Here is a 23,464-nt window from a genome sequence, read left to right as displayed (position 1 = left end):
ATTCCCTGTTTTCTCTCTCCCTCCTTTTTTTAAAAGTGGGGTTACATTGGCTACCCTCCACTCCTTAGGAACTGATTCAGAGTCAATGGAATGTTGGAAAATCACTGTCAATGCATCCGCTATTTTCAAGGCCACCTCCTTAAGTACTCTGGGATGCAGACCATCAGGCCCTGGGGATTTATCGGCCTTCAGTCCCATCAATTTCCCCAACACAATTTCCTGACTAATAAGGATTTCCCTCAGTTTCTCCTTCTTACTAGACCCTCTGACCCCTTTTATATCCGGAAGGTTGTTTGTGTCCTCCTTAGTGAATACCGAACCAAAGTACTTGTTCAATTGGTCTGCTATTTCTTTGTTCCCTGTTATGACTTCCCCTGATTCTAACTGCAGGGGACCTACGTTTGTCTTTACTAACCTTTTTTTCTTTATATATCTATAGAAGCTTTTGCAGTCCATTTTAATGTTCCCTGCAAGCTTCCTCTCATACTCTATTTTCCCTGCCCTAATCAAACCCTTTGTCCTCCTCTGCTGAGTTCTAAATTTCTCCCAGTCCCCGGGTTCGCTGCTATTTCTGGCCAATTTGTATGCCACTTCCTTGGCTTTAATACTATCCCTGATTTCCCTTGATAGCCACGGTTGAGCCACCTTCCCTTTTTTATTTTTTACGCCAGACAGGGATGTACAATTGTTGTGGTTCATCCATGCGGTCTCTAAATGTTTGCCATTGCCCATCCACTGTCAACCCCTTAAATATCATTCGCCAATCTATCCTAGCCAATTCACGCCTCATACCATCAAAGTTACCCTTCTTCAAGTTCTGGACCATGGTCTCTGAACTGTTTCATTCTCCATCCTAATGTAGAATTACACTATATTATGGTCACTCTTCCCCAAGGGACCTCGCACAACGAGATTGCTAATTAATCCTCTCTCATTACACAACACCCAGTCCTTCTATTCCTTTCTCCCTCATGTGTTTATCTAGCTTCCTCTTAAATGCATTTGTGCCATTCGCCTCAACTGCTCCTTGTGATAGTGAGATCCACATTCTCACTACCCCCTGAGTAAAGAAGTTTCTCCTGAATTAATTATTGGATTTCCTAGTGATTATCGTATATTTATATTGTGAGAAACAAAGCTTACTTGAGTTATCGACTGTCTCCGTGATGTTCCGCGGTGTGCTCTGCGCTTGGGTCTGTGCGTTGCTTATCTGTTCGCTGGGACTGTCAATATTTTCCCCTCGAATCGTTGTCAGATCCTGCATGCTGAAGCTTCTTAGCCTCTCCGACAGAGCTCCTTGTCCCTGTGGCACAGAAAAGGATGTTCTCTTAACCACACGACTTGTGACCGTTATACAGGGATCATTACCAGAAAAATAAAGTAGAGAGTATCTCGGTGCCAGTAAATATTGTGTAAGCTTTGTGGGCTTGTGAGGAAATGATTTCTGTCTCACTGCTGCCCCCATTGGCGCCTCAAAATGAGACGGCAGCAGCAGCACAATAGTGCAGGGGACAAAACTGGAATTTTAGCCCTGCTTGTCCGCCCGTTCCGATTTCCGGGCAATTTATGTGGGCCGAGCTCCCACTAGAAACGGGCAGGGGCCATTTCCGTCTCTGCTGATGTTCCTATCACCAGGTCCTGATCCCACCCACAAACCCGGGACAGCACAGGTCAGCACAGCGGGTACTTGTGCATGAAACACAAAAGGATAGTATTCAGGTACAGCAAGTGATCAGGAAGGCCAATGGTATCTTGGCCTTTATTGCAAAGGGGATGGAGTATAAAAGCAGGGAAGTTTTGCTACAGCTATACAAGGTTTGGTGAGGCCACACCTGGAATACTGCGTGCAGTTTTGGTTTCCATATTTATGAAAGGATATACTTGCTTTGGAGGCAGTTCAGAGAAGGTTCACTCGGTTGATTCCGGGGATGAGTGGGTTGACTTATGAGGAAAGGTTGAGTAGGTTGGGTCTCGACTCATTGGAGTTCAGAAGAATGAGAGGTGATCTTATTGAAACGTATAAGATTATGAGGGGGTTTGACAAGGTGGATTCAGAGAGGATGTTTCCACTGATGGGGGAGACTAGAGGGTATAATCTTAGAATAAGGGGCCTTCCATTTAAAACAGAGATGAGGAATTTCTTCTCTCAGAGGGTTGTAAATCTGTGGAAATTGCTACCTCGGAGAGCTGTGGAAACTGGGACGTTGAATACATTTAAGACAGAAATAGCCAGTTTCTTGAGCGAAAAGGGGATAAGGGGTTATTGGGAACAGGCGGGGAAGTGGATCTGAGTCCATGATCAGATCAGCCATGATCTTATTGAATGGCGGAGCAGGCTCGAGGGGCCATATGGCCTACTCCTGCTCCTATTTCTTATATTCTTATGTAGGAGGCAGCGATATCAAAAGAGGTCATCAGCTGTTCTCAGTTGAAAATTTTAGGCGACATTCTGCTTGTATTACATTGCCTCCACCGGTACGCTCACGGCCTTCCGCGAGAGGTGGGCGCCGGAGGGACTGGAGTGCATCATCACCCCCGGCAACCGAATTCTAATTTGATTTAAGTTACTGGCAAAATATTAATTTGATTAATGTGTTGGTTTTAGTGCGCCCCCCCTTTAATCAGGGGGCACTTGTATTAAAGTTTGCCATCTAATTTACCCCTTTAATAAGGGGACATTTGATTTACAGGTGCAACTAAAATAGTTGAATTACTTTGCCACATAGATCATTTCACAGTGCCCGCAGTGGCTGCAGAAGGCTCTGAACTCTTAAACAGCATCTGGCAGTGCAACGTCATGGGGGTCCGACTGGAAATTTTACTCTGGCTATAGAAAGAGGAGGTGGTCCTCTATGCTGCTGCTGACTTAGTATTTGAGCACTTTCACCACTGAATTAGAGAAGCTTCAGGGCTCTGGTTGAAGGTATGGTGCCTGCTGCTCTTGAGTATCCCTGATTTGAATCGCTCCACCATCGGTGGCAGTGCCTTCAGCTGCCTAGGCCCCAAGCTCTGGAACTCCCTCCCTAAACCTCTCCGCTTCTCTATCTTTCTTTCCTCCTTTAAGACACTCCTTAAAATGTACCTCTTTGACCAAGCTTTTGGTCACCTGCACTAATTTCTCCTTAGGTGGCTCAGTGTCAATTTTTTTTTTGTCTTATAATACTCTCCTGTAAAGCACCTTGGAATGGTAAAGGGACGATATAAATACAAGTTGTTGTTGCAAAATATCGCTACTGTTATGCACCATCAAAAAGTGCACCGCCCCTTTAGGGGGCTGTAGGTTGACTTCAATTTTCAGCAGCACCACTGGATTTTCAGTCCTCCCAATCAGCAAGCTGCCTATAGCAGGGTGGGCAGGGAGTGATGGCGGGAGGTTTAGTTGGAAGTCACCCAATGCTCAACCATGAGATCCGAGCTATTATATCTCCCAGGCCTCATTTAAAACCTAATGAGGTCCTGCTGTTAAATTCGGCAGGACATCTGCGTTCCCAGCATTTCTAGGTTTCCTGGCTCTCTCCCCGCCTCCCTGTAAATGTTGGGGTCCCGGTCTCTATCAGCATCTCACAGGAGAGCATACCGACTCGCTGTGGGAAATCGCAACTGCCTACCCATGTACGTGAGCCATCAAATCAGGGAAATATTAGGAGGAAGATTTGCAGTAAAAAAGAATGGTCACAATGAACGCATCAGAGCTCTTGCACGCTGTGAGTCAGTTGTACTTATTATCTGCACCAATTAAATATCTGCCGTCTTGTGTCAACAGCACTCTCATCTCTGAGTCAGAAGGTCACCCAGTCCCACTGCAGGATTTGAGTGCATTATCTAGGCTGACGTTTTGGTGCAGTACTGACAGAGCACTCTCAGAGATGCCGTCTTTTAGATAAGATACTGTGGATTTTCAGCCCTTAGTGTGTTAGTATCAGCTATGTTAAAGGAGGCATTAACATGTTTAATATAAAATAATAGAGATGTTAATCCGTTTAAAATAAAATTGCAGACAAACTAATTTGACACAAACACATTAACTATTCACCCAATAATATTGCAGAGTTAACACATAGACTTATATGTTAATATAAAATGATACATTCCTCATTTGGAAGAATATTGGGAAGGAATTATTCTGGTCACTATGAGTAGCAATATAACAAACATGCTTCTTTTGAAGGTTGCGACACATAGGAAGTCTGACAAGGCCTTGCAGAGAGTGCTGAGGTGATGATACCAGGGATGAGGGACTTCAGTAAATTTAATAGTAACTTTCGAAAGGGAACTGGATATTTATCTGAAAAGGAAACATTCACAGGGCTATTGGGAAACAGCGGGGGAATAGGACTAATTGAAAAGCTGGCACAGGCACAGTGGGCCGAATGGCCTCCTTCTATGCTGTAAGATCTATGGTTCCATTCTTATCTATCTAATCATAGCCAGAGAATCACCTACAACAGCTTCTCTTCTCACCTCCGCATCGTTACCTCTGGTGTCCCCCAAGGATTTATCATTGGCCCCCTCCTATTTCTCATCTACATGTTGCCATTTGGAAGAATATTGGGAAGGAATTATTCTGGTCACTATGAGTCAGTTTTCACATGTACGCTGATGAAACCCAGCTCTATCTCACTACCACTTCTCTCGACCCCTCCATGGTCACTAAGTTGTCAGAATGCTTGTCTGACATCAAATTCTGGTTGAGCAGAAACTTTCTCCAATTGAATATTGGGAAGGCCGAAGCCATTGTTTTCGGTCCCCGACACAAACTCCGTTCCCTAGCCACTGACTCCAACCCTCTCCCCAACTTCTGTCTGAGGCTAAACCAGACTGTTCACAACCTTGGTGTCATATTTGACCCTGAAATGAGCTTTCAACCACATATCTGCAGCATAACTAAGATCACCGATTTTCACCTCTTTAACATCGCCCATCTCCACCCTTGCCTATTTAAAAAAGCAGGAAACTATAGACCAGTTAGCCTAACATCTGTCATTGGGAAAATGCTGGAGTCCATTATGAAGGAAGCAGTAGCGGGACATTTGGAAAAGCATAATTCAATCAAGCAGAGTCAGCATGGTTTATGAAAGTGAAATCATGTTTGACAAATTTGCTGGAGTTCTATGAGGATGTAACAAGCAGAGTGGATAAGGGGGAACTAGTGGATGTGGTGTATTTGGATTTCCAGAGCACTCGATAAGGTGCCACATAAGAGGTTACTGCACAAGATAAAAACTCATGGGGTTGGAGGTAATATATTAGCATGGATAGAGGATTGGCTAACTAACAGAAAACAGATAGTTGGGATAAATGGGTCATTTTCCGGTTGGCAAACAGTGACCAGTGGGGTGCCGCAGGGATCAGTGCTGGGGACTTAACTACTTACAATCTATATTAATGACTTAGATGAAGGGACCGAGTGTAAGTTTTCTGATGATACAAAGATGGGTGGGAAAGCAAATTATGAGGAGGACAACAAAAAATCTGCAAAGGGATATTGACAGGCTAAGTGAGTGGGCAAAAATTTGGCAGATGGAGTATAATGTGGGAAAATATCCACTTTGGCAGAAATAATAGAAAAGCAAGTTATAATTTAAATGGAGAAAAATTGCAAGTGCTGTAGTACAGAGAGACCTGGGGGTCCTTGTGCATGAAACACAAAAAGTTAGTATGCAGGTACAGCAAGTAATCAGGAAGGCAAATGGAATGTTGGTCTTTATTGCAAGGGGGATAGAGTACAAAAACAGAGAAATCCTGCTACAACTGTACAGGGTATTGTTGAGGCCACACCTGGAGTACCATGTACAGTTTTGGTCTCCGTATTTAAGGAAGGATATACTTGCATTGGAGGCATTTCAGAGAAGGTTCACTAGGTTGATTCTGGAGCTGACGGGGTTGACTTATGAGGATAGGTTGAGTAGGTTGGGCTTATACACATTGGAGTTCAGAAGAATGAGAGGTGATCTTATTGAAAGTTATAAGATAAGATTACAAGATGGATGCAGAGAGGATATTTCCACTCATAGAGGAAACTAAAACTGGGGGACATAGTCCTAGACTAAGGAACTGCCCATTTAAAACTGAGATGAGGAGAAATTTCGTCTCTCAGATGGTTGTAAATCTATGGAATTCTCCGCCCAGAGAGCTGTGGAGGCTGAATCATTGAATATATTTAAGGCGGAGATAGACAGATTTTTGAGCGATAAGGGATTAAAGGTTATGGGGAGCGGGCAGGGAAGTGGAGCTGAGCCTATGATCAGATCAGCCATGATCTTATTGAATGGTGGAGCAGGCTCGAGGAGCCAAATGACCTATTCCTGCTCCTATTTCTTATGTCATGTACTTATGTGGTTATGTACTCAGCTCATCCGCCACTGAATCCTCATCCATCTCTAACTCTGTAATATCCTCCAGCCCCACAACCCCACAAGATATCTATACTCCTCTAATTCTGTCCTCTAGAGCATCCCTGATTATAATCACTGAACCATTGGTGGCCGTGCCTTCTGTTGCTTAAGCCCCAAGCTCTGGAACTCTCTGCCTAAACCTCTCTGCATTTATACCTCTCTTTCCTCCTTCAAGACACTCCTTAAAACCTACCTCTTTGACCAAGCTTCTGGTCACCTGCGCTAATTTCAACTTATGTGGCTCGGTGTCAAATTTTTTATCTCACAATACTCCTGCGAAGCGTCTTGAGACGTTTCACTACGTTAAAGGCGCTCTATAAATGTAAGTTGTTGTTGTTGATTCTATATGCAATCAAGGCCATTCTTCCCCCATTAATGATAAAATCTGAATATTAGCCGTTCTACCACAGGAAATATGCACAGCTCCTACAAGCGTTTCTTTTAGATTTCATTGACGCACCAAGCAGCGTATGGAAAGTGGAACCAAGTCAGAGCACTGTGAAAGTGAACAGCATCTTATAGTGAAATGATTGGTTGACGTTTTGCATATCACATCCAAAATTAACCTGACTTTCTCTTTCAGACACACCCACTGTGCATTTCTAGCAGCTTCTGTTTCCGTTTCAGGTTTCAAGCACCGAATAAACATTGGTCTCTACCTCGTGCCACTATTGGTGGCTTGTCATGTGGCTCACAGATATGTTCCGGGTACTTGAAGTCTTTGTGTGCATTACCATAACTCAAACAACTCACAGTCTCTCCACAAAAGAGAATAGCTGTGTGCAACAGTCCACAAAACACACATGCAGTCTGGTCAGTACACTTCATGCGATCACATTGATTGAGTTCTGTATGAGACGCAGCTCATTGCCAAGTTAATTCACTTTGCACCAGTGCTCAGCATGTTAGGAAACATCGGTATTATTTGGTCGGTGCAGGTTACAAGGAGCTCAGGCGCGACTGAACACAAATTGTCCATTCTGCAGAGTTCCAATCTCTGTGCAGTTTAACAACACCCAGATGATCAACCGTTTCCCAAGCAGTCATAAAACTAGCGAATGTTTCCCCATTTCCAGCTCTCTCATTTTCCTAGATGTACAGTAGAACACAACTCTAGGAGATCAAAAATGTCCAACGCACCTTGGAATACAGAATGCTCGTGGACCAAGAGCCAAAACAATACGTCGTGAAACGACTGCCAATAATGACGTCAAATAGGACCATAGGAGCAGGAGTCGGTCATAGAGCCTGTTCTGACATTCAATGAGATCATTGCTGATCTGTGACCTAACTCCATATACCCACTTTGGCTCACATCCCTTAATGCCTTTGGTTAACAAAAATCTATCAATCTCAGATTTACAATTAACAACTGATCTAGCATCAATTGCCATTTGTGGAAGAGAGTTCTGGCTCTAATTTTTTAGACAATGCTCCCTAGTCCTAGAATCCCCAACCAGCAGAAATAGTTTCTCTCTATCTACCCTAATTGGTCCCCTTAATATCTTGAAAACTTCGATCAAGTCACCTCTAAATTCCAAGGAATACAACTCTAGTTTGTGTCATCTCCCTTCGTAATTTAATCCTTGGAGTCCAGGTATCATTCTGGTAAAACTACGCTGCACTCCCTCCAAGGCCAATACATCCTTTCTAAGGTGTGATGCCCAGAATGCTCACAGTACTCCAGTGTGGTCTAACCAGGGCTTTGTACAGCTGCATCATAACTTCTACCCCCTTGTAATATAGTCCTCTAGATATAACCGCTAGTATTACATTAATCTTTTTATTATTCTCTGTACCTGTTCATGACATTTTAATGATCTATGTACCTGGACCCCCAAGTCTGCTTAATACATCCATTTATCATTACTTTATCCAATTGGAGGTAATAACCCATTTGAAATAATTGGGCTGATGCCTCTGTTACAATAGTGGACAAAGGAGTTTCGTGCAAGTACTTTGAGAACTGGTACACTAATAGCTCACAGTGTCATTTCGAGGCTTGAAGCCCTTATTCAATCATCGTCCCAAAATATATATAAATTAGGGTTACATCCGCCTGAGTTTTAATGACAAAATGGCAGCAACCAGCGAGTGCGAAAATGCAAGGAGTTTAATTAAAGGGAATTCTCTAGTGCAGGGTTAGTAGTTGTGCAACCTGGATTACCTTCCCCTCTGTTATCTCCATATATAGGATTAGGTTGAGAAGGTGAGATACCTAATGCAGAAAAAGCAGTTAAGGAAATCTGGTGAAAGCTGGCACAGATACACACATGGTCACTAATACTTCACCACATTTAACAGCGCAACAAAGCCTTATTAAATGAGCTCCCGGAATTACATACTGTCTGTCTGAATGGGATAGGTTTATTTGGAAAATTAGAGTAGATGGACACGGCACATTATTGCACGGGTTCAGGGGGCTTGAAATTTCGCAGGGGTTTTACCAATCTCCTCCTGCAACCAGCGCAACCCCCACCAGCGCTACCCCCCCCACTCCCCGCCCCCCCAACCCACTGCCTCCACCCTGGGAAGATGGCTTCAACAGCTATTTTCCACCATCTATGCCATTTCCCAGGGTCTCCTACCGGAGTTAGAGTTGGAGAATGAATCATAGAATAGTACAGCAGAAAAGGAGCCCATTCGGCCCATCGCGTCTGCGTCGACTCTTGTGAAGAGCAATCCAGTTTGATCCACTCCCCCGCTCTTTCCCCATATCCCTGCAATTTTTTCTCGTTCAACTATTTATCCAATTCCCTTTCGAGGGCTACAATTGAATGTGTTTCCACCACCCTTTCAGGCAGTGCATTCCAAATCCTAACCATTTAAAGTTTTCCCTCATGTCGCCTCTGGTTCATTTGCCAGTCACCTTAAATCTGTGCCCTTTGGTTTTCGACCCTTCAGCCATTGGAAACCATTTCTCGATCTGAACCGTTATGATTTTAAACACCCCTATCAAATCTGCTCTTAGACTTTTCTGCGCCAAGGAGAACAACCCCAGCTCCTGCAGTCTATCCATGTAAATGTAATCCCTCATCCCTGGAACCATTCTAGTAAATCTCTCCAAAGTCTTCACATCCTTCCTAAAGTGTGGTGCCCAGAATTGGACACAATACTCCAGCTGGCCTCTTTGGCGTGTGGGCAGCCTAGACAAACCTGTAGTGATGGGGGCAGCCACCATTGGTAGTCAAATTCAAAAAGCTCCCCGGAATCCCAGAAAGTGAACTTCAGCTATCAGGAGAGGTAAGAAGCCACCCCCAGAGGGCAGCTCGATTCAATTTTCTACATTCCCACAATGAGGGCAGAGCATTTGTTGGCCCAAACACAGCCAATCGATAGCAGAAGGCAGGGTCCTAAATTGGAAATTCCTCCACCTCAGGCCGTCAGAGTGAGCCGACATATGGTCAGGTGTACATAAGAACATAAGAATTAGGAACAGGAGTAGGCCATCTAGCCCCTCGAGCCTGCTCCGCCATTCAACAAGATCATGGCTGATCTGGCCGTGGACTCAGCTCCACTTACCTGCCCGCTCCCCGTAACCCTTAATTGCCTTATTGGTTAAAAATCTATCTATCTGTGATTTGAATACATTCAATGAGCTAACCTCAACTGCTTCCTTGGGCAGGGAATTCCACAGATTCACAACCCTCTGGGAGAAGAAATTCTTTCCCAACTCGGTTTTAAATTGGCTCCTCCGTATTTTGAGGCTGTGCCCCCTAGTTCTAGTCTCCCCGACCAGTGGAAACAACCTCTCTGCCTCTATCTTGTCTATCCCTTTCATTATTTTAAATGTTTCTATAAGATCACCCCTCATCCTTCTGAACTCCAACGAGTAAAGACCCAGTCTACTCAATCTATCATCATAAGGTAACCCCCTCATCTCCGGAATCAGCCTAGTGAATCGTCTCTGTACCCCCTCCAAAGCTAGTATATCCTTCCTTAAGTAAGGTGACCAAAACTGCACACAGTACTCCAGGTGCGGCCTCACCAATACAGTTGCAGCAGGACCTGCCTGCTTTTGTATTCTCGCAATGAAGGCCAACATTCCATTCGCCTTCCTGATTACCTGCTGCACCTGCAAACTAACTTTTTGGGATTCATGCACAAGGACCCCCAGGTCCCTCTGCACCGCAACATGTTGTAATTTCTCCCCATTCAAATAATATTCGCTCTTACTTTTTTTTTCCAAGGTAGATGACCTCACATTTTCCGACATTGTATTCCATCTGACAAACCTTAGCCCATTCGCTTAACCTATCTCAATCTCTTTGCAGCCTCTCTGTGTCCTCTACACAACCCGCTTTCCCACTAATCTTTGTGTCATCTGCAAACTTTTGGAAATCTAACTACACCACATCCATCGGTACACCTCTATCCACCATGCTCGTTATATCCTCAAAGAATTCCAGTAAATTAGTTAAACATGATTTCCCCTTCATGAATCCAAGTTGTGTCTGCTTGATTGCACGATTCCTATCTAGATGTCCCGCTATTTCTTCCTTAATGATAGTTTCAAGCATTTTCCCCAGTACAGATGTTAAACTAATGGCTTATAGTTACCTGCCTTTTGTCTGCCCCCTTTTTTAAACAGAGGCGTTACATTAGCTGCTTTCCAATCCGCTGGTACCTCCCCAGAGTCCAGAGAATTTTGGTAGATTATAACGAATGTACTGGCCGACCAGGGTGGAGGTGGGACCTACAGAGCTGCATTTGCAAAGGCATGAGATTAGGTCGTGTGAGCTTAAACTTGAGTGAGGAATGACATGTCGCATTCGGGTACCTAAAACAGATTGATTAAAAAAAACACAAGATAACAGGGCGGGAGATGGAAACAACAAAAAAGGAATATCATAGGAACAGCATAGAAATATATAGGGCCGAAGCTTTAGAAGTTTAGCAGAAAGCGGTTGTGGTTATTCATGTATTTTGCTTTGAGTTTAGTTCAACTCAGTTTGGCTGTTGTCTGAAAACCATATTTAGTTTATTGTTGCCAACCCTCTCGGCATATCCTGGAGTCTCCAGGAACTGAAGATTAATCTCCTGGACAAACCAGGAGAAAAATCATAGAGGCATTTTAAAAAATCATTTTCTTTCAACACTTTGGTTTTATTTGCTATAAAAATGCTGTCTGACTGATAGGTAAGAACTGTCCAATCGCGTAACAAAGTCTATTCACTTTGCAATTGGCGCTGGAAGGAGAATGGACATGTTTGCAGGTGCAGCAGGTAATCAGGAAGGTGAATGGAATGTTGGCCTTCATTGCGAGAGGGATGGTGTACAAAAGCAGGGAGGTCCTGCTGCAACTGTATAGGGTATTGGTAAGGCCGCACCTGGAGTACTAATCTTTGTGTCATCTGCAAATTTTGTTACACTACACTCTGTCCCCTCTTCCAGGTCATCTATGTATATTGTAAACAGTTGTGGTCCCAGCACCGATCCCTGTGGCACACCACTAACCACCGATTTCCAACCCATTTATCCCGACTCTCTGCTTTCTGTTAGCCAGCCAATTCTCGATCCATGTTAATACATTTCCTCTGACTCCTCTGCGTACCTTTATCTTCTGCAGTAACCTTTTGCGTGGCACCTTATCGAATGCCTTTTAGAAATCCAAATACACCACATCCATCAGTACACCTCTATCCACCATGCTCGTTATATCCTCAAAGAATTCCAGTACAGTTTTGGTCACCTTACTTAAGGAAGGATATACTGGCTTTGGAGGGGGTACAGAGACAATTCACTAGGCTGATTCCGGAGATGAGGGGGTTACCTTATTATGATAGATTGAGTAGACTGGGTCTTTACTCATTGGAGTTCAGAAGGATGAGGGGTGATCTTATAGAAACATTTAAAATCATGAAAGGGATAGACAAGATAGAGGCAGAGAGGTTGTTTCCACTGGTAGGGGAGACTAGAACTAGGGGACACAGCCTCAAAATACGGGGGAGCCAATTTAAAACCGAGTTGAGAAGGAATTTCTTCTCCCAGAGGGTTGTGAATCTGTGGAATTCTCTGTCCAAGGAAGCAGTTGAGGCTAGCTCATTGAATGTATTCAAGTCACAGATAGATAGATTTTTAACCAATAAGGGAATTAAGGGTTACGGGGAGAGGGCGGGTAAGTGGAGCTGAATCCACGGTCAGATCAGCGATGATCTTATTGAATAGCGGAGCAGGTTCGAGGGGCTAGATGGCCTACTCCTGTTCCTAGTTCTTATGTTCTTATGTTTGAATGACCAATGGGTGGGCTGGGGCTGGGGCTGGGTGGGGGGGGAGGGCACGGGGGCAGAGCAATTGGAGTGAGGAGGTCATGTGAGACCTCCAGGAATACATCCAACCAGACTCGGAAACCCAAAACTTGGTGCACACTCTAGATGGATATTCAGTAGGTACATCCCGATGATTCCGTTGATGTTCCCCTCTCTCAGTGTCAGCCATTGCTCAGTGGGTAGCACACTCGCCTTAGAATGTTGAGGGTTCACGTCCCACCCCAAGGACTTGAGCACATAAATCTCGGCTGACACTCCTGTGCAGTGCTGAGGGAGTGCTGCACTGTCGGAGGTTCCGTCTTTGGGATGAGACGGTAAACCGAAGCCCTGTCTGCTCTCTCAGGTAGGCATAAAAGATCCCATGGCACTATTTCTAAGAAGAGAAGGAGAGTTATCCCTGGTGTCCAAGCCAATATTTATCCCTCAATCAATATCACTGTCAGATTAGCTGGTATTTATCACATTGCGGTTTGTGAGAGCTTGCTGTGCGCAAATTGGTTGCCGCGTTTCCTACATTACAACAATGACTACACTTTAAAACATACTTCATTGTCTGTAAAGTGCTTTGGGATGCCTGGTGATCGTGAAAGACACTATATAAATGAAAGTCTTTATGACCCACACTCTCACATAAATACTTTGGGGCCAAAATTGGGTTACGCCCTGTTTGGACCAGCGGCAGGGATAAAAGGAGTGGGGACCCGAGGCCCGAGATCACATCGAGAACAGGACCAGCTGCGGGGATAAAAGAAGCGGGGATCCGAGGCCCAGGATCACAGCGAGAGCGGGAGATCGAGGCCAAAGTTAAAACAAAGAAGTAAAAAGAAATCGAAGTGTGACGTCACAGCCAAGCGGGGAAGTAATTGGCTGGTGGATTTTATCTTTTTGTCTTTTATCTTTTTCTTTTTCTTTTCTTATCAGTAGGAAACCCTTGGCATTGTTGCCAAATTAAGTTAATTTAAGGGTTAAGTCATGGCAAGTGAGCCCAGACCTGTGTCATGCTCCTCCTGTGCTATGTGGGAAGTCAGGGACACTTCCAGTGTCCCTGACAACTACAAGTGCAGGAAGTGTATCCAACTGCAGCTCCTGACAGACCACATTGCTGCATTGGAGCTGCGCATGGATTCACTCTGGAGCATCCGCGATGCTGAGGATGTCGTGAATAGCACGTTTAGTGAGTTGGTCACACATAGGTAAAGGCTACACAGCCAGATAGGGAATGGGTGACCATCAGGCAGAGCAATGGCAGGAAGGTAGTACAGGGGTCCCTGCGGTCATCTCCCTCCAAAACAGATACACCACCTTGGGTACTTTTGGGGGAGATGGCTCATCAGGGGAAGGCAGCAGCAGCCAAGTCCATGGCACCAGGGGTGGCTCTGCTGCATAGGAGGGCAGGAAAAAGAGTGGGAGAGCTATAGTGATAGGGGATTCTATTGTAAGGGGAATAGATAGGCGTTTCTTCGGCCGTAAACGAGACTCCAGGGTGGTATGTTGCCTCCCTGTTGCAAGGGTCAAGGATGTCTCGGAGCGGCTGCAGCGCATTCTGGAGGGGGAGGGTGAACAGCTAGCTGTCGTGGTACATATAGGTACCAACGATGCAGTCCTACAAGCTGAATTTAGGGAGCTAGGAGTTAAATTAAAAAGTAGGACCTCAAAAGTAGTAATCTCAGGATTGCTACCAGTGCCATGTGCTAGTCAGAGTAGGAATTGCAGGATAGCTCAGATGAATATGTGTCTTGAGAAATGGTGCAAGGGGGTGGGATTCAAATTCCTGGGACATTGGAACCGGTTCTGGGGGAGGTGGGACCAGTACAAACCGGACATTCTGCACCTGGGCAGGGCTGGAACCGATGTCCTAGGCAGAGTGTTTGCTAGTGCTGTTTGGGAGGATTTAAACTAAAATGGCAGGGGGATGAGAACCTATGCAGGGAGACAGAGGGAAGTAGAAAGGGGGCAGAAGCAAAAGATAGGAAGGAGAAAAGCAAGAGTGGAGGGCAGAGAAATCAAGGGCAAAAATCAAAAAGGGCCACATTACAACATAATTCTAAAAGGACAAAGAGTGTTAAAAAAACAAGTCTGAAGGCTCTGAGTCTCAATGCGAAGAGCATTCGTAATAAGGTGGATGAATTGACTGTTAACGGATATGATGTAATTTGGATTACAGAGACATGGCTCCAGGGTAACCAAGGCTGGGAACTCAACATCCAGGGGTATTCAATATTCAGGAAGGATAGACAGGAAGGAAAAGGAGGTGGGTAGCGTTACTGGTTAATGAGGAGATTAACGCAATAGTAAGGAAGGACATTAGCGTGGATGATGTGGAATCCATATGGGTAGAGCTGCGAAACACCAAAGGGCAGAAAACATTAGTGGGAGTTGTGTACAGACCACCAAACAGTAGTAGGGAGGTTGGGGATGGCATCAAACAGGAAATTAGGGACGCGTGCAGTAAGGGGACAGCAGTTATCATGGGTGACTTTAATCTACATATTGATTGGGCTAACCAAACTGGTAGCAATACGGTGGAGGAGGATTTCCTGGAGTGTATAAGGGACGGTTTTCTAGACCAATATGTCGAGGAACCAACTGGAGAGCAGGCCATCCTAGACAGGATCTTGTGTAACGAGAGAGAATTAATTAGCAATCTGATCATGCGGGGCCCCTTGGGGAAGAGTGACCATAATATGGTTGAATTCTTCATTAAGATAGAGAGTGACACAGTTAATTCAGAGACTAGGGTCCTAAACTAAAGAAAGGAAACTTCGACGGTATGAGATGTGAATTGCCTAGAATAGACTGGAGAATGATACTTAAAGGGTTGACGGTGGATAGGCAATGGCAGACATTTAAATATCACATGGATGAACTACAACAATTGTACATCCTTGTTTGGCGTAAGAATAAAAAAGGGAAGGTGGCTCAGCTGTGGTTAACAAGGGAAATTAGAGAAAGTGTTAAGTCCAAGGAAGAGGCATATAAATTGGCCAGAAAAAGCAGCAAAAACCTGAGGACTGGGAGAAATTTAGAATTCAGTAGAGGAGGACTAAGGGTTTAATTAGGAGGGGGAAAATAGATTACGAGAAGAAGCTTGCAGGGAACATAAAAACTGACTGCAAAAGCTACTATAGATATGTGAAGAGAAAAAGATTAGTGAAGACTAATGTAGGTCCCTTGCAGTCAGAATCAGGTGAATTCATAATGGGGAACAAGGAAATGGCAGACCAATTGAACTAATACTTTGGCTCTGTCTTCACTAATGAAGAAACAAATAACCTCCCGAAATTACTAGGGGACTGAGGGTTTAGTGAGAAGGGGGAACTGAGGGAAATCCTTATTAGTCAGGAAATGGTGTTAGGGAAATTGAAGGGACTGAAGGCTGATAATCCCAAGGGCCTGATAGTCTGCATCCCAGAGTGCTTAAGGAAGTGGCCCTAGAAATAGTAGATGCATTGGTTGTCATTTTCCAACATTCCATGGTCTCTGGTTCAATTCCTATGGATTGGAGGGTAGCTAATGTAACCCCACTTTTTAAAAAAGGAGGGAGAGAGAAAACAGTGAATTATAGACGGTCAGCCTGACATCGGTGGTGAGGAAAATGCTGGAATCAATTATTAAAGATGTAATAGCAGCGCATTTGGAAAGTAATGACAGGATCAGTCCAAGTCAGCATGGATTTATGAAAGGGGAATCACGCTTGACAAATCTTCTAGAGTTTTTTGAGGATGTAACTAGGAGAGTGGACAAGGTAGAATCAGTGGGTGTGGTGTATTTGGACTTTCAAAAGGCTTTTGACAAGGTCCCACACAGGAGATTAGTGTGCAAAATTAAGACACATGGTATCGGGGGTAATATATTGATGTGACTAGAGAACTGGTTGGCAGACAGGAAGCAAAGAGTGGGAATAAACGGGCCCTTTCCAGAATGGCAGGCAGTGATTAGTGAGGTTCCGCAAGGTTCAGTGCTGGGACCCCAGCTATTTACAATATACATTAATGATTTAGACGAAGGAATTGAATGTAATATCTCCAAGTTTGCAGATGACACTAAGCTGGGTGGCAGTGTGAGCTGCGAGGAGGATGCTAGGAGGCTGCAGGGGGAATTGGACAGATTAGGTGAATGGGTAAATGCATGGCAGATGCAGTATAATGTGGATAAGTGTGAGATTATCCACTTTGATGGCAAAAACAGGAAGGCAGCTTATTATTTGAATGGTGACAGATTAGTAAAAGGGGAGGTGCAACGAGACCTGGGTGTCATGGTACATCAGTCATTGAAGGTAGGCATGCAGGTACAGCAGGCAGTAAAGAAAGTAAATGGCATGCTGGCCTTCATAGCGAGAGGATTTGAGAATAGGAGCAGGGAGGTCTTACTGCAGTATTACAGGGCCTTGGTGAGACCACACCTATTGTGTGCAGTTTTGGTCTCTTAATCTGAGGAAGGACATTCTTGCTATTGAGGGAGTGCAGCGAAGGTTCACCAGACTGATTCCCGGGATGGCAGGACTGACATCTGAAGAAAGACTGGATCGACTGGGCGTGTATTCACTGGAATTTAGAAGAATGAGAGGGGATCTCATAGAAACATACAAAATTCTGATGGGATTGGATAGGTTAGATGCAGGAAGAATGTTCCCGATGTTGGAGAAGTCCAGAACCAGGGATCACAGTCTAAGGATAAGGAGTAAGCCATTTAGGACTGAGATGAGGAGAAACTTCTTCACTCAGAAAATGGTGAACCTGTGGAATTCTTCGCCACAGAAAGTTGTTGAGGCCAATTCATTAGGTATATTCAAAAGGGAGTTAGATGTGGCCCTTACGGCTAAAGGGATCAAGGGGTATGGAGAGAAAGCAGGAATGGAGTACTGAAGTTGCATGATCAGCCATGATCTTATTGAATGGTGGTGCAGGCTCGAAGGGCCGAATGGCCTACTCCTGCACCTACTTTCTATATTTCTATGTTTCTATGTTTCCTATGCCCGGCGCATAAGTCCCGCCCCAGACATGAAATCGCGGTTACCGTCTCTCACAAGTTTTGGAGCGCAATGTTGTGCGTTCCACTTCCCTTTGGGGTGAATTTGGGGGTACTACGTGGCTTCTCCGCGTAGCTCTGACGCATTTCAACGCCCTTCCCCTTCCGCTAATGGGGACGGATGCTGCAAACTCTGCACGGCCATTTCAGGGTCTCCCCTGGGCCACCGAGGCTGCGTGGTGCCGTGGCCTCAGCCCGGCACTGAGATGGATTGCTGGACTGCACGACGGCGACCTGGACCGCGCGACAGCAAAGCAGAACGGGCTGATCATTGAGTCGGCCGAAGAAAAAAATGGCGGCACGCGGCGCGGCACACCTCCCCTTTACCCTCCGCCCCACGAGTGGCGGTTGGCCGGGTTCGCAGCCAGTGAGGCTGGCGCTGACATTGCCCACGGCAGCCTCGCGGGGCGCTGGCCGATTTTCCGCCGTGGGGCGGAAACGGCTCGCCACGCATGGTGATAACATCGTCGGCGGAGGGGTGGAAGCCTGGGGTACTACCAGCAGGTGAAGTGCTATCGTGTTCGCGTCTCCGCTAACTCCCGGATAATTTCGCCGGTAGCGCCCCCACCCCATTAATGCCCCCCGGAGACGCTAACGTGAGGCGCTGAACAGGGGAATTTCGACCCCTTTTAGTCATTCGCCTTCCCCTGTGTCACCTGCCCCCACTGTTGGAAATTCAGTCTGTAATAAGGGGAACCTTCAGCTGTTTGTAGCAGTGGGTGGGGTTGGGGAGGGGGCTGCGGGGAGAGTAACTGTTCCACACCCCCTGTTTTCTGTATATAATTGTATCTCTTTGCTATGCTATGAGGTGCCTCAGTTTCGTCCCCTTGGCCTCCCACACAGAGGCTGAGCATGCTGACACATGGCGATTTGCAAAAGGAAACTCAAACTTTATGGATTATCTTCTGAGTTTTTAGACTTTATTTTTCTGCTGTAACCCATAAAATGTAATTAACAATTAAAAAACAAAATCAATTTCAGACACCCAGAATCTACTGACAGCCATATTCCTTAACTCTTTGAGAGTACTTTTAAAAATGTATTAATTTGTGTACTTTTTTTTAAAGAAAAGGGATGAATCCAGTGTGACACGAATGCAGCTCGTGCCACATACGTTCCGATCAGCGGGAATGATGGTTGTGATACTGAACCTATCCCATCTGTCACGTGTTGCCTGGGAAACGTTGACGTAGCTGCAGCTGATCAGGCTTGTCCATCTAGCCCCACCCAGACTGCCCACTGGTCGGTGAGCCTTTTCATTTCAAATCCCTGTTCAATATTTTGTCTTTCAATTACCTAATTTCAATGGTTGAACGCTGATGGTAGAATCTCAGTGTGAGCGATTTTGTTTTTAATCAATAATGCCAACAGCTCATTTAGTGAGCAGGATTAAGTTGCAGTGTTTGAGTTTTTATTGCTTGCTAATTACCTTCCAGGCCCCGGGATGGGATCATTCCACCCACATAACATTTCCATTGAAATGATGAAGCGGAATCATTTGCTACTTAGCTCAGCACAAGCAATTGGAGCTCAGTGCATTCCTCCCCCAGTGTTAACCTGTTGTGGCAATTTATGAATATAAACGATATCAGTGAGCCCCGACAGAAGGAGATCGATGATGAACATTATTAGTTTACGGTAACTGAATAAATAAAATGTCATTTCTGTTATATCGGATTGAGAATACAAGAACCATGGAATTTGAAATGGCCACTCAGCCCATCAAGCCTATTCCCTTCTGTAACGTATGCACCTGTGAGCATGCTCACAGGCTTGTGGAGCTGTTGCACTGTGAGTGGCTTCGCCAGTTGTGTGATGTTCACAAGGCTCAATAAAACCCCAGTTAATTGAGTCTAGGTTCTCCATGATGAGGTGTGCAGTTGTGAGCCTAATGGATGAACCGGTAGGGTTCAGTTTGATTGTTAAACGTTGCTATTAAACCAGCTAGGTCTTTGCAGCAAATGCGTAGCTGTGAATTCTTAAGCAAAGAACCCATGAAGCAAATACACTACACCTTCAATGTACCATGCAGAACTACACTGTCACTACACTATTTTATCTAATAGAATCATTGGATGGTTACCGCACGGACATTTGGCCCGTCGAGCTCGTGACGGCTCTCTGCAAGAGCACTTTAGCTAGTCCCACTCCCCCACCCTTTTCCCGTAGCCCTGCAAAAAAATTTCCTTCAGGTACTTATCTAACTCCACTTTGAAAGCCATGATTGAGTCTGCTTCCACCACCCTTTCAGGCAGTGCATTCCAGATCCAATCCAAAATTCCTGGGCCAACCGGTTTATACAGGTAAAATTTCCACATACAGGTATTGCCAAACCAAACTTCCTCCACATATTCTTGACACGTACTGAATAACATACGAGTTTCCATCGCTTCGGCCTCAATCTGTCCCTATAACCTTCAATGCATCTCTTTTTTTAAAAGGAGCTCAGCTAATTAGCATTAACTCCAATGGATCTCCAATCCACATATCAATCTCTCGGAGAAAAAAAATCTGCAAATATCTAACCTTGTCTGCGGTTTAACTATTCAAGTCTTTAAAAAGATGAAAGGACTGAATGATATAAATGAGGATATAGAATCACTGGGTGTAACTTTGTCTTTGGGTGATAGTGTAAAACAGGCAATATCGATTCAGTTACCCCTTGTACATCTCTCCCCATTTTCATTATATATTTCATCCGCAAATTCCTAAACTTTCATCATTTTAAAGACTTGAATCACATCACTTCTCAAATTTATTTTCTCCAATGAAAACACATTTAGCTTCTTCCATCTAACATCAAAATCAGCCCTGCAATTCTTCTTCTATATCCTTTCCAATGCATCCAACCTCTTTTCTGAAGACAGGAGTGTAAGATTCCCAATAGTGGGATTAGTGGGAGGGGACCAGGATTTCGGCCCGACAATTCATGTATTTCCATTTATGCATTAACTTCCAGTTTAGCCACAACTATTTATTTTCCCACCTTTAATGGGCAGGGACTGGGAACTTGCATATTCATGGCTGATTTGTGGGAGCATTCTGATTTTATTAAATGGTTTCCAGGATTTTCGCTGGAGTTTCAGGGATTGCATTCTATCCAGTTTTCTACGCTGACCGATAAATGATACCAATATGCACTCTCTCCATTGTGTCGACCGTCAGTCGAACTCGAGTGTCTTATGGCAAGGGAACTCGTGAGGTAAGTGCTATTTTAAGAACATAAGAAATAGGAGCATTTGGCCCCCCGAGCCTGCTCCGCCATTCAATAAGATCATGGCTGATCTGATCTTGGCCTCAATTCCATTTCCCTGCCCACTCCCCATAACCCTTAATTCCCTTATCGCTCAAAAATCTGTCTATCTCTGCCTTAAATACATTCAATGACCCAGCCTCCACAGCTCTCTGGGGTAGAGAATTCCAAAGATTCATGAGCCTCCGAGAGAAGAAATTCCTCCTCATTTCCATTTTAAATGGGCAACCCCTTATTCTGAAACTCTGCCCCCTAGTTCTAGATTCCCCCACGACAGGAAACTTCCCCTTTGCATCTACCTTGTCAAGCCCCCTCAGAATCTTATATGTTTCGATAAGATCACCTCTCAGTCTTCTAAACTCCAATGAGTATAGGCCCAACCTGCTCAACCTTTCTTCATAAGACAACCCCTTCATCTCAAGAAATCAACCTCTTGAACCTTCTCAAAACTGCCTCCAATGCAAGCATATTTGACTGTTACCTTGGTAGCGGCTGTGACAGCAGCAGTTGCCGCCACATTCAGTCCTCTCCTTCCAAACTGTACCACAGCTTCATAGCTCCGATCCTTGGCCTGGCTCAAATATTCATCAATCTCCTGTGAGGAAAATGAGGAAAGTGTGAGAAAACTTTGAAATAATTTGCGCATATCAGCGTGAACATAAATAGTTCTGATTCTCGTGTGCTCTGCCCCTCTAAAAAATTTAGACATCTCTAAAAGTTTAGGCACCTTGTACCAGTCTACCAGTTTCCAACCAAGACCAGTTCCTGTTGCCGAAGCTTTTCTGTATGAGTAATCCTTTGATTTTCCAAGCTTGCAGCCCACATGCCAAACAACTTAGCCTTCGAGGCCCCATTCAATTCACACACACAGAATTGAGGCACCATCTCACTCACCATATCCAATTCAAGGTCCCATCCCACTCACACATGGAAAATCAAGGTTTCAAATTGCTCAGCACATGAAGATTCAAGGCTCCATCCCACTCACCACATGAAGAATTGAGGCTCCCACTCACTCACACTTAAAGAATCGAGGACTCACAAACTATTTACCAAATGGAACATTAAACTCCATTAGTTAGCACAGGGGTTTTCCCGATCCTCCGCCGTAACTTCAGTGGAAGATCCAGAGAAACCCTGGAGAAACGGCATAAATGACAGTATAGTGGATGACCTCCACAAAAATTCATAGAATCATAGAAATTTACAGCACGGAAGGAGGCCATTTCAGCCCATCGTGTCCGCACCAGCCGACAAAGAACTATCTAGCCTAATCCCACTTTCCAGCTCTTGGTCCGTAGCCCTGTAGGTTGCGGCACTTCAAGTGCACATCCAAGTACTTTTTAAATGTAGTGAGGGTTTCTGCCTCTACCACCCTTTCAGGCCCCCTCCTCCCTTTGGGTGAAGAAATTTCCCCTCAAATCCCCGCGAAACCTCCTACCAATTACTTTAAATCTATGCTCCCTGGTTGTTGACACCTCTGCTAAGGGAAATAGGTCCTTCCTATCCACTCTATTTAGGCCTCCCATAATTTTATACATCTCCCCTCAGCCTCCTCTGTTCCAAAGAAAACAAACCAGCCACTCAATCTCTACCAAATTCTATCCCTAAATCTCACCACATAGAAATTCAAGGGGATGCCCACTGTACTGTGGCACAACACATTGGCACAGCACCACAGTGGGTGGGCTACTTTATTTTGAATCCATTAATAAGAATGTGAAACTGTTTTTTCCCATCAGTGGCATTTTGTTACACTCCAGTATTTCACGCTATCATGCAATAAAATAAAAATGTGATTAAGCTGCCTGGCAACGCAGCTAATGATACCACTCAATTCAGTCACTAGGGGTTTGCAACAGACACACGGCATGTTACAGTCAATCAGGTGCAGTGAGCCAAGTCACACTTGGGGACTTTAAGTTAGACTTGAGTGCTCAGCACAGATGTGGCATCAATGGGAATAGTACTAATTCCAGGTATCAGTGCTGGGTGAAAACCTGTCTGTTTTGTGAAAAAAAAATTGAATTGTTTATTCGATAGTTTCCCTGTGACTGCGCTCAACAAACAACTTCACAATCTTGTGCGAATGCCTCTTCAGGCTAATTTTAGGTCGAGCTGTACAAATAACTGTTTAACTCTCAGCAACTGTCAACAAGTTACAGTGATATCTGGAACATCTACGACATCTTTTAACCTTGCCTGACCTGATCTTGTGCCAGCGAGTTGAGAATAGATACTAAATAGGATTGAGTCCTTATAAGAACAATATGCCAGTGTCTAATTGAATACAGGTACTACCTCATAGAAGTAGCACAATTTACTGGCTCACCACAATGAAGAGCACAGGGATCGAAATTCAACATTGTTGAGTCTGTTGTTGAAATGGGAGTAGCCATAACCAAGTTAGCAGTGCAGAGGCCTGTGCCCGATCTGCACGGGCATGCAGGCCACTGCTAAATTGGTCGGGGCCTATTTTTTAGGTGGTCCCAGTGGCTGCCTAAAATATGACAGCTGTG

The 23,464-nt window shown here is 44.7% G+C and overlaps 1 protein-coding gene across 2 annotated transcripts in view; it reads right to left on the bottom strand.

The window, feature by feature from the left end:
* Nucleotides 1-23,464, bottom strand: part of LOC139236758 (receptor expression-enhancing protein 1-like) — a 140,590-nt gene that overhangs the window by 59,333 nt on the left and 57,793 nt on the right. For both annotated transcript variants that reach the window (XM_070866853.1, XM_070866854.1), the window contains exons 5-6: nt 21,427-21,540; nt 1,144-1,303 (exon numbers count right to left, since the gene is read on the bottom strand). In XM_070866853.1, the coding sequence (XP_070722954.1) occupies nt 1,144-1,303; nt 21,427-21,540 (274 nt within the window). The remainder of the gene's footprint in view (nt 1-1,143; nt 1,304-21,426; nt 21,541-23,464) is intronic.

The sequence above is a fragment of the Pristiophorus japonicus genome, chromosome 2 (genome assembly GCF_044704955.1).
Source record: "Pristiophorus japonicus isolate sPriJap1 chromosome 2, sPriJap1.hap1, whole genome shotgun sequence".
NCBI classification, from domain to species: Eukaryota; Metazoa; Chordata; class Chondrichthyes; family Pristiophoridae; genus Pristiophorus; species Pristiophorus japonicus.
Note: the sequence above shows the minus strand (reverse complement) of the source record. Positions and strands in the feature narration are given on the sequence as shown.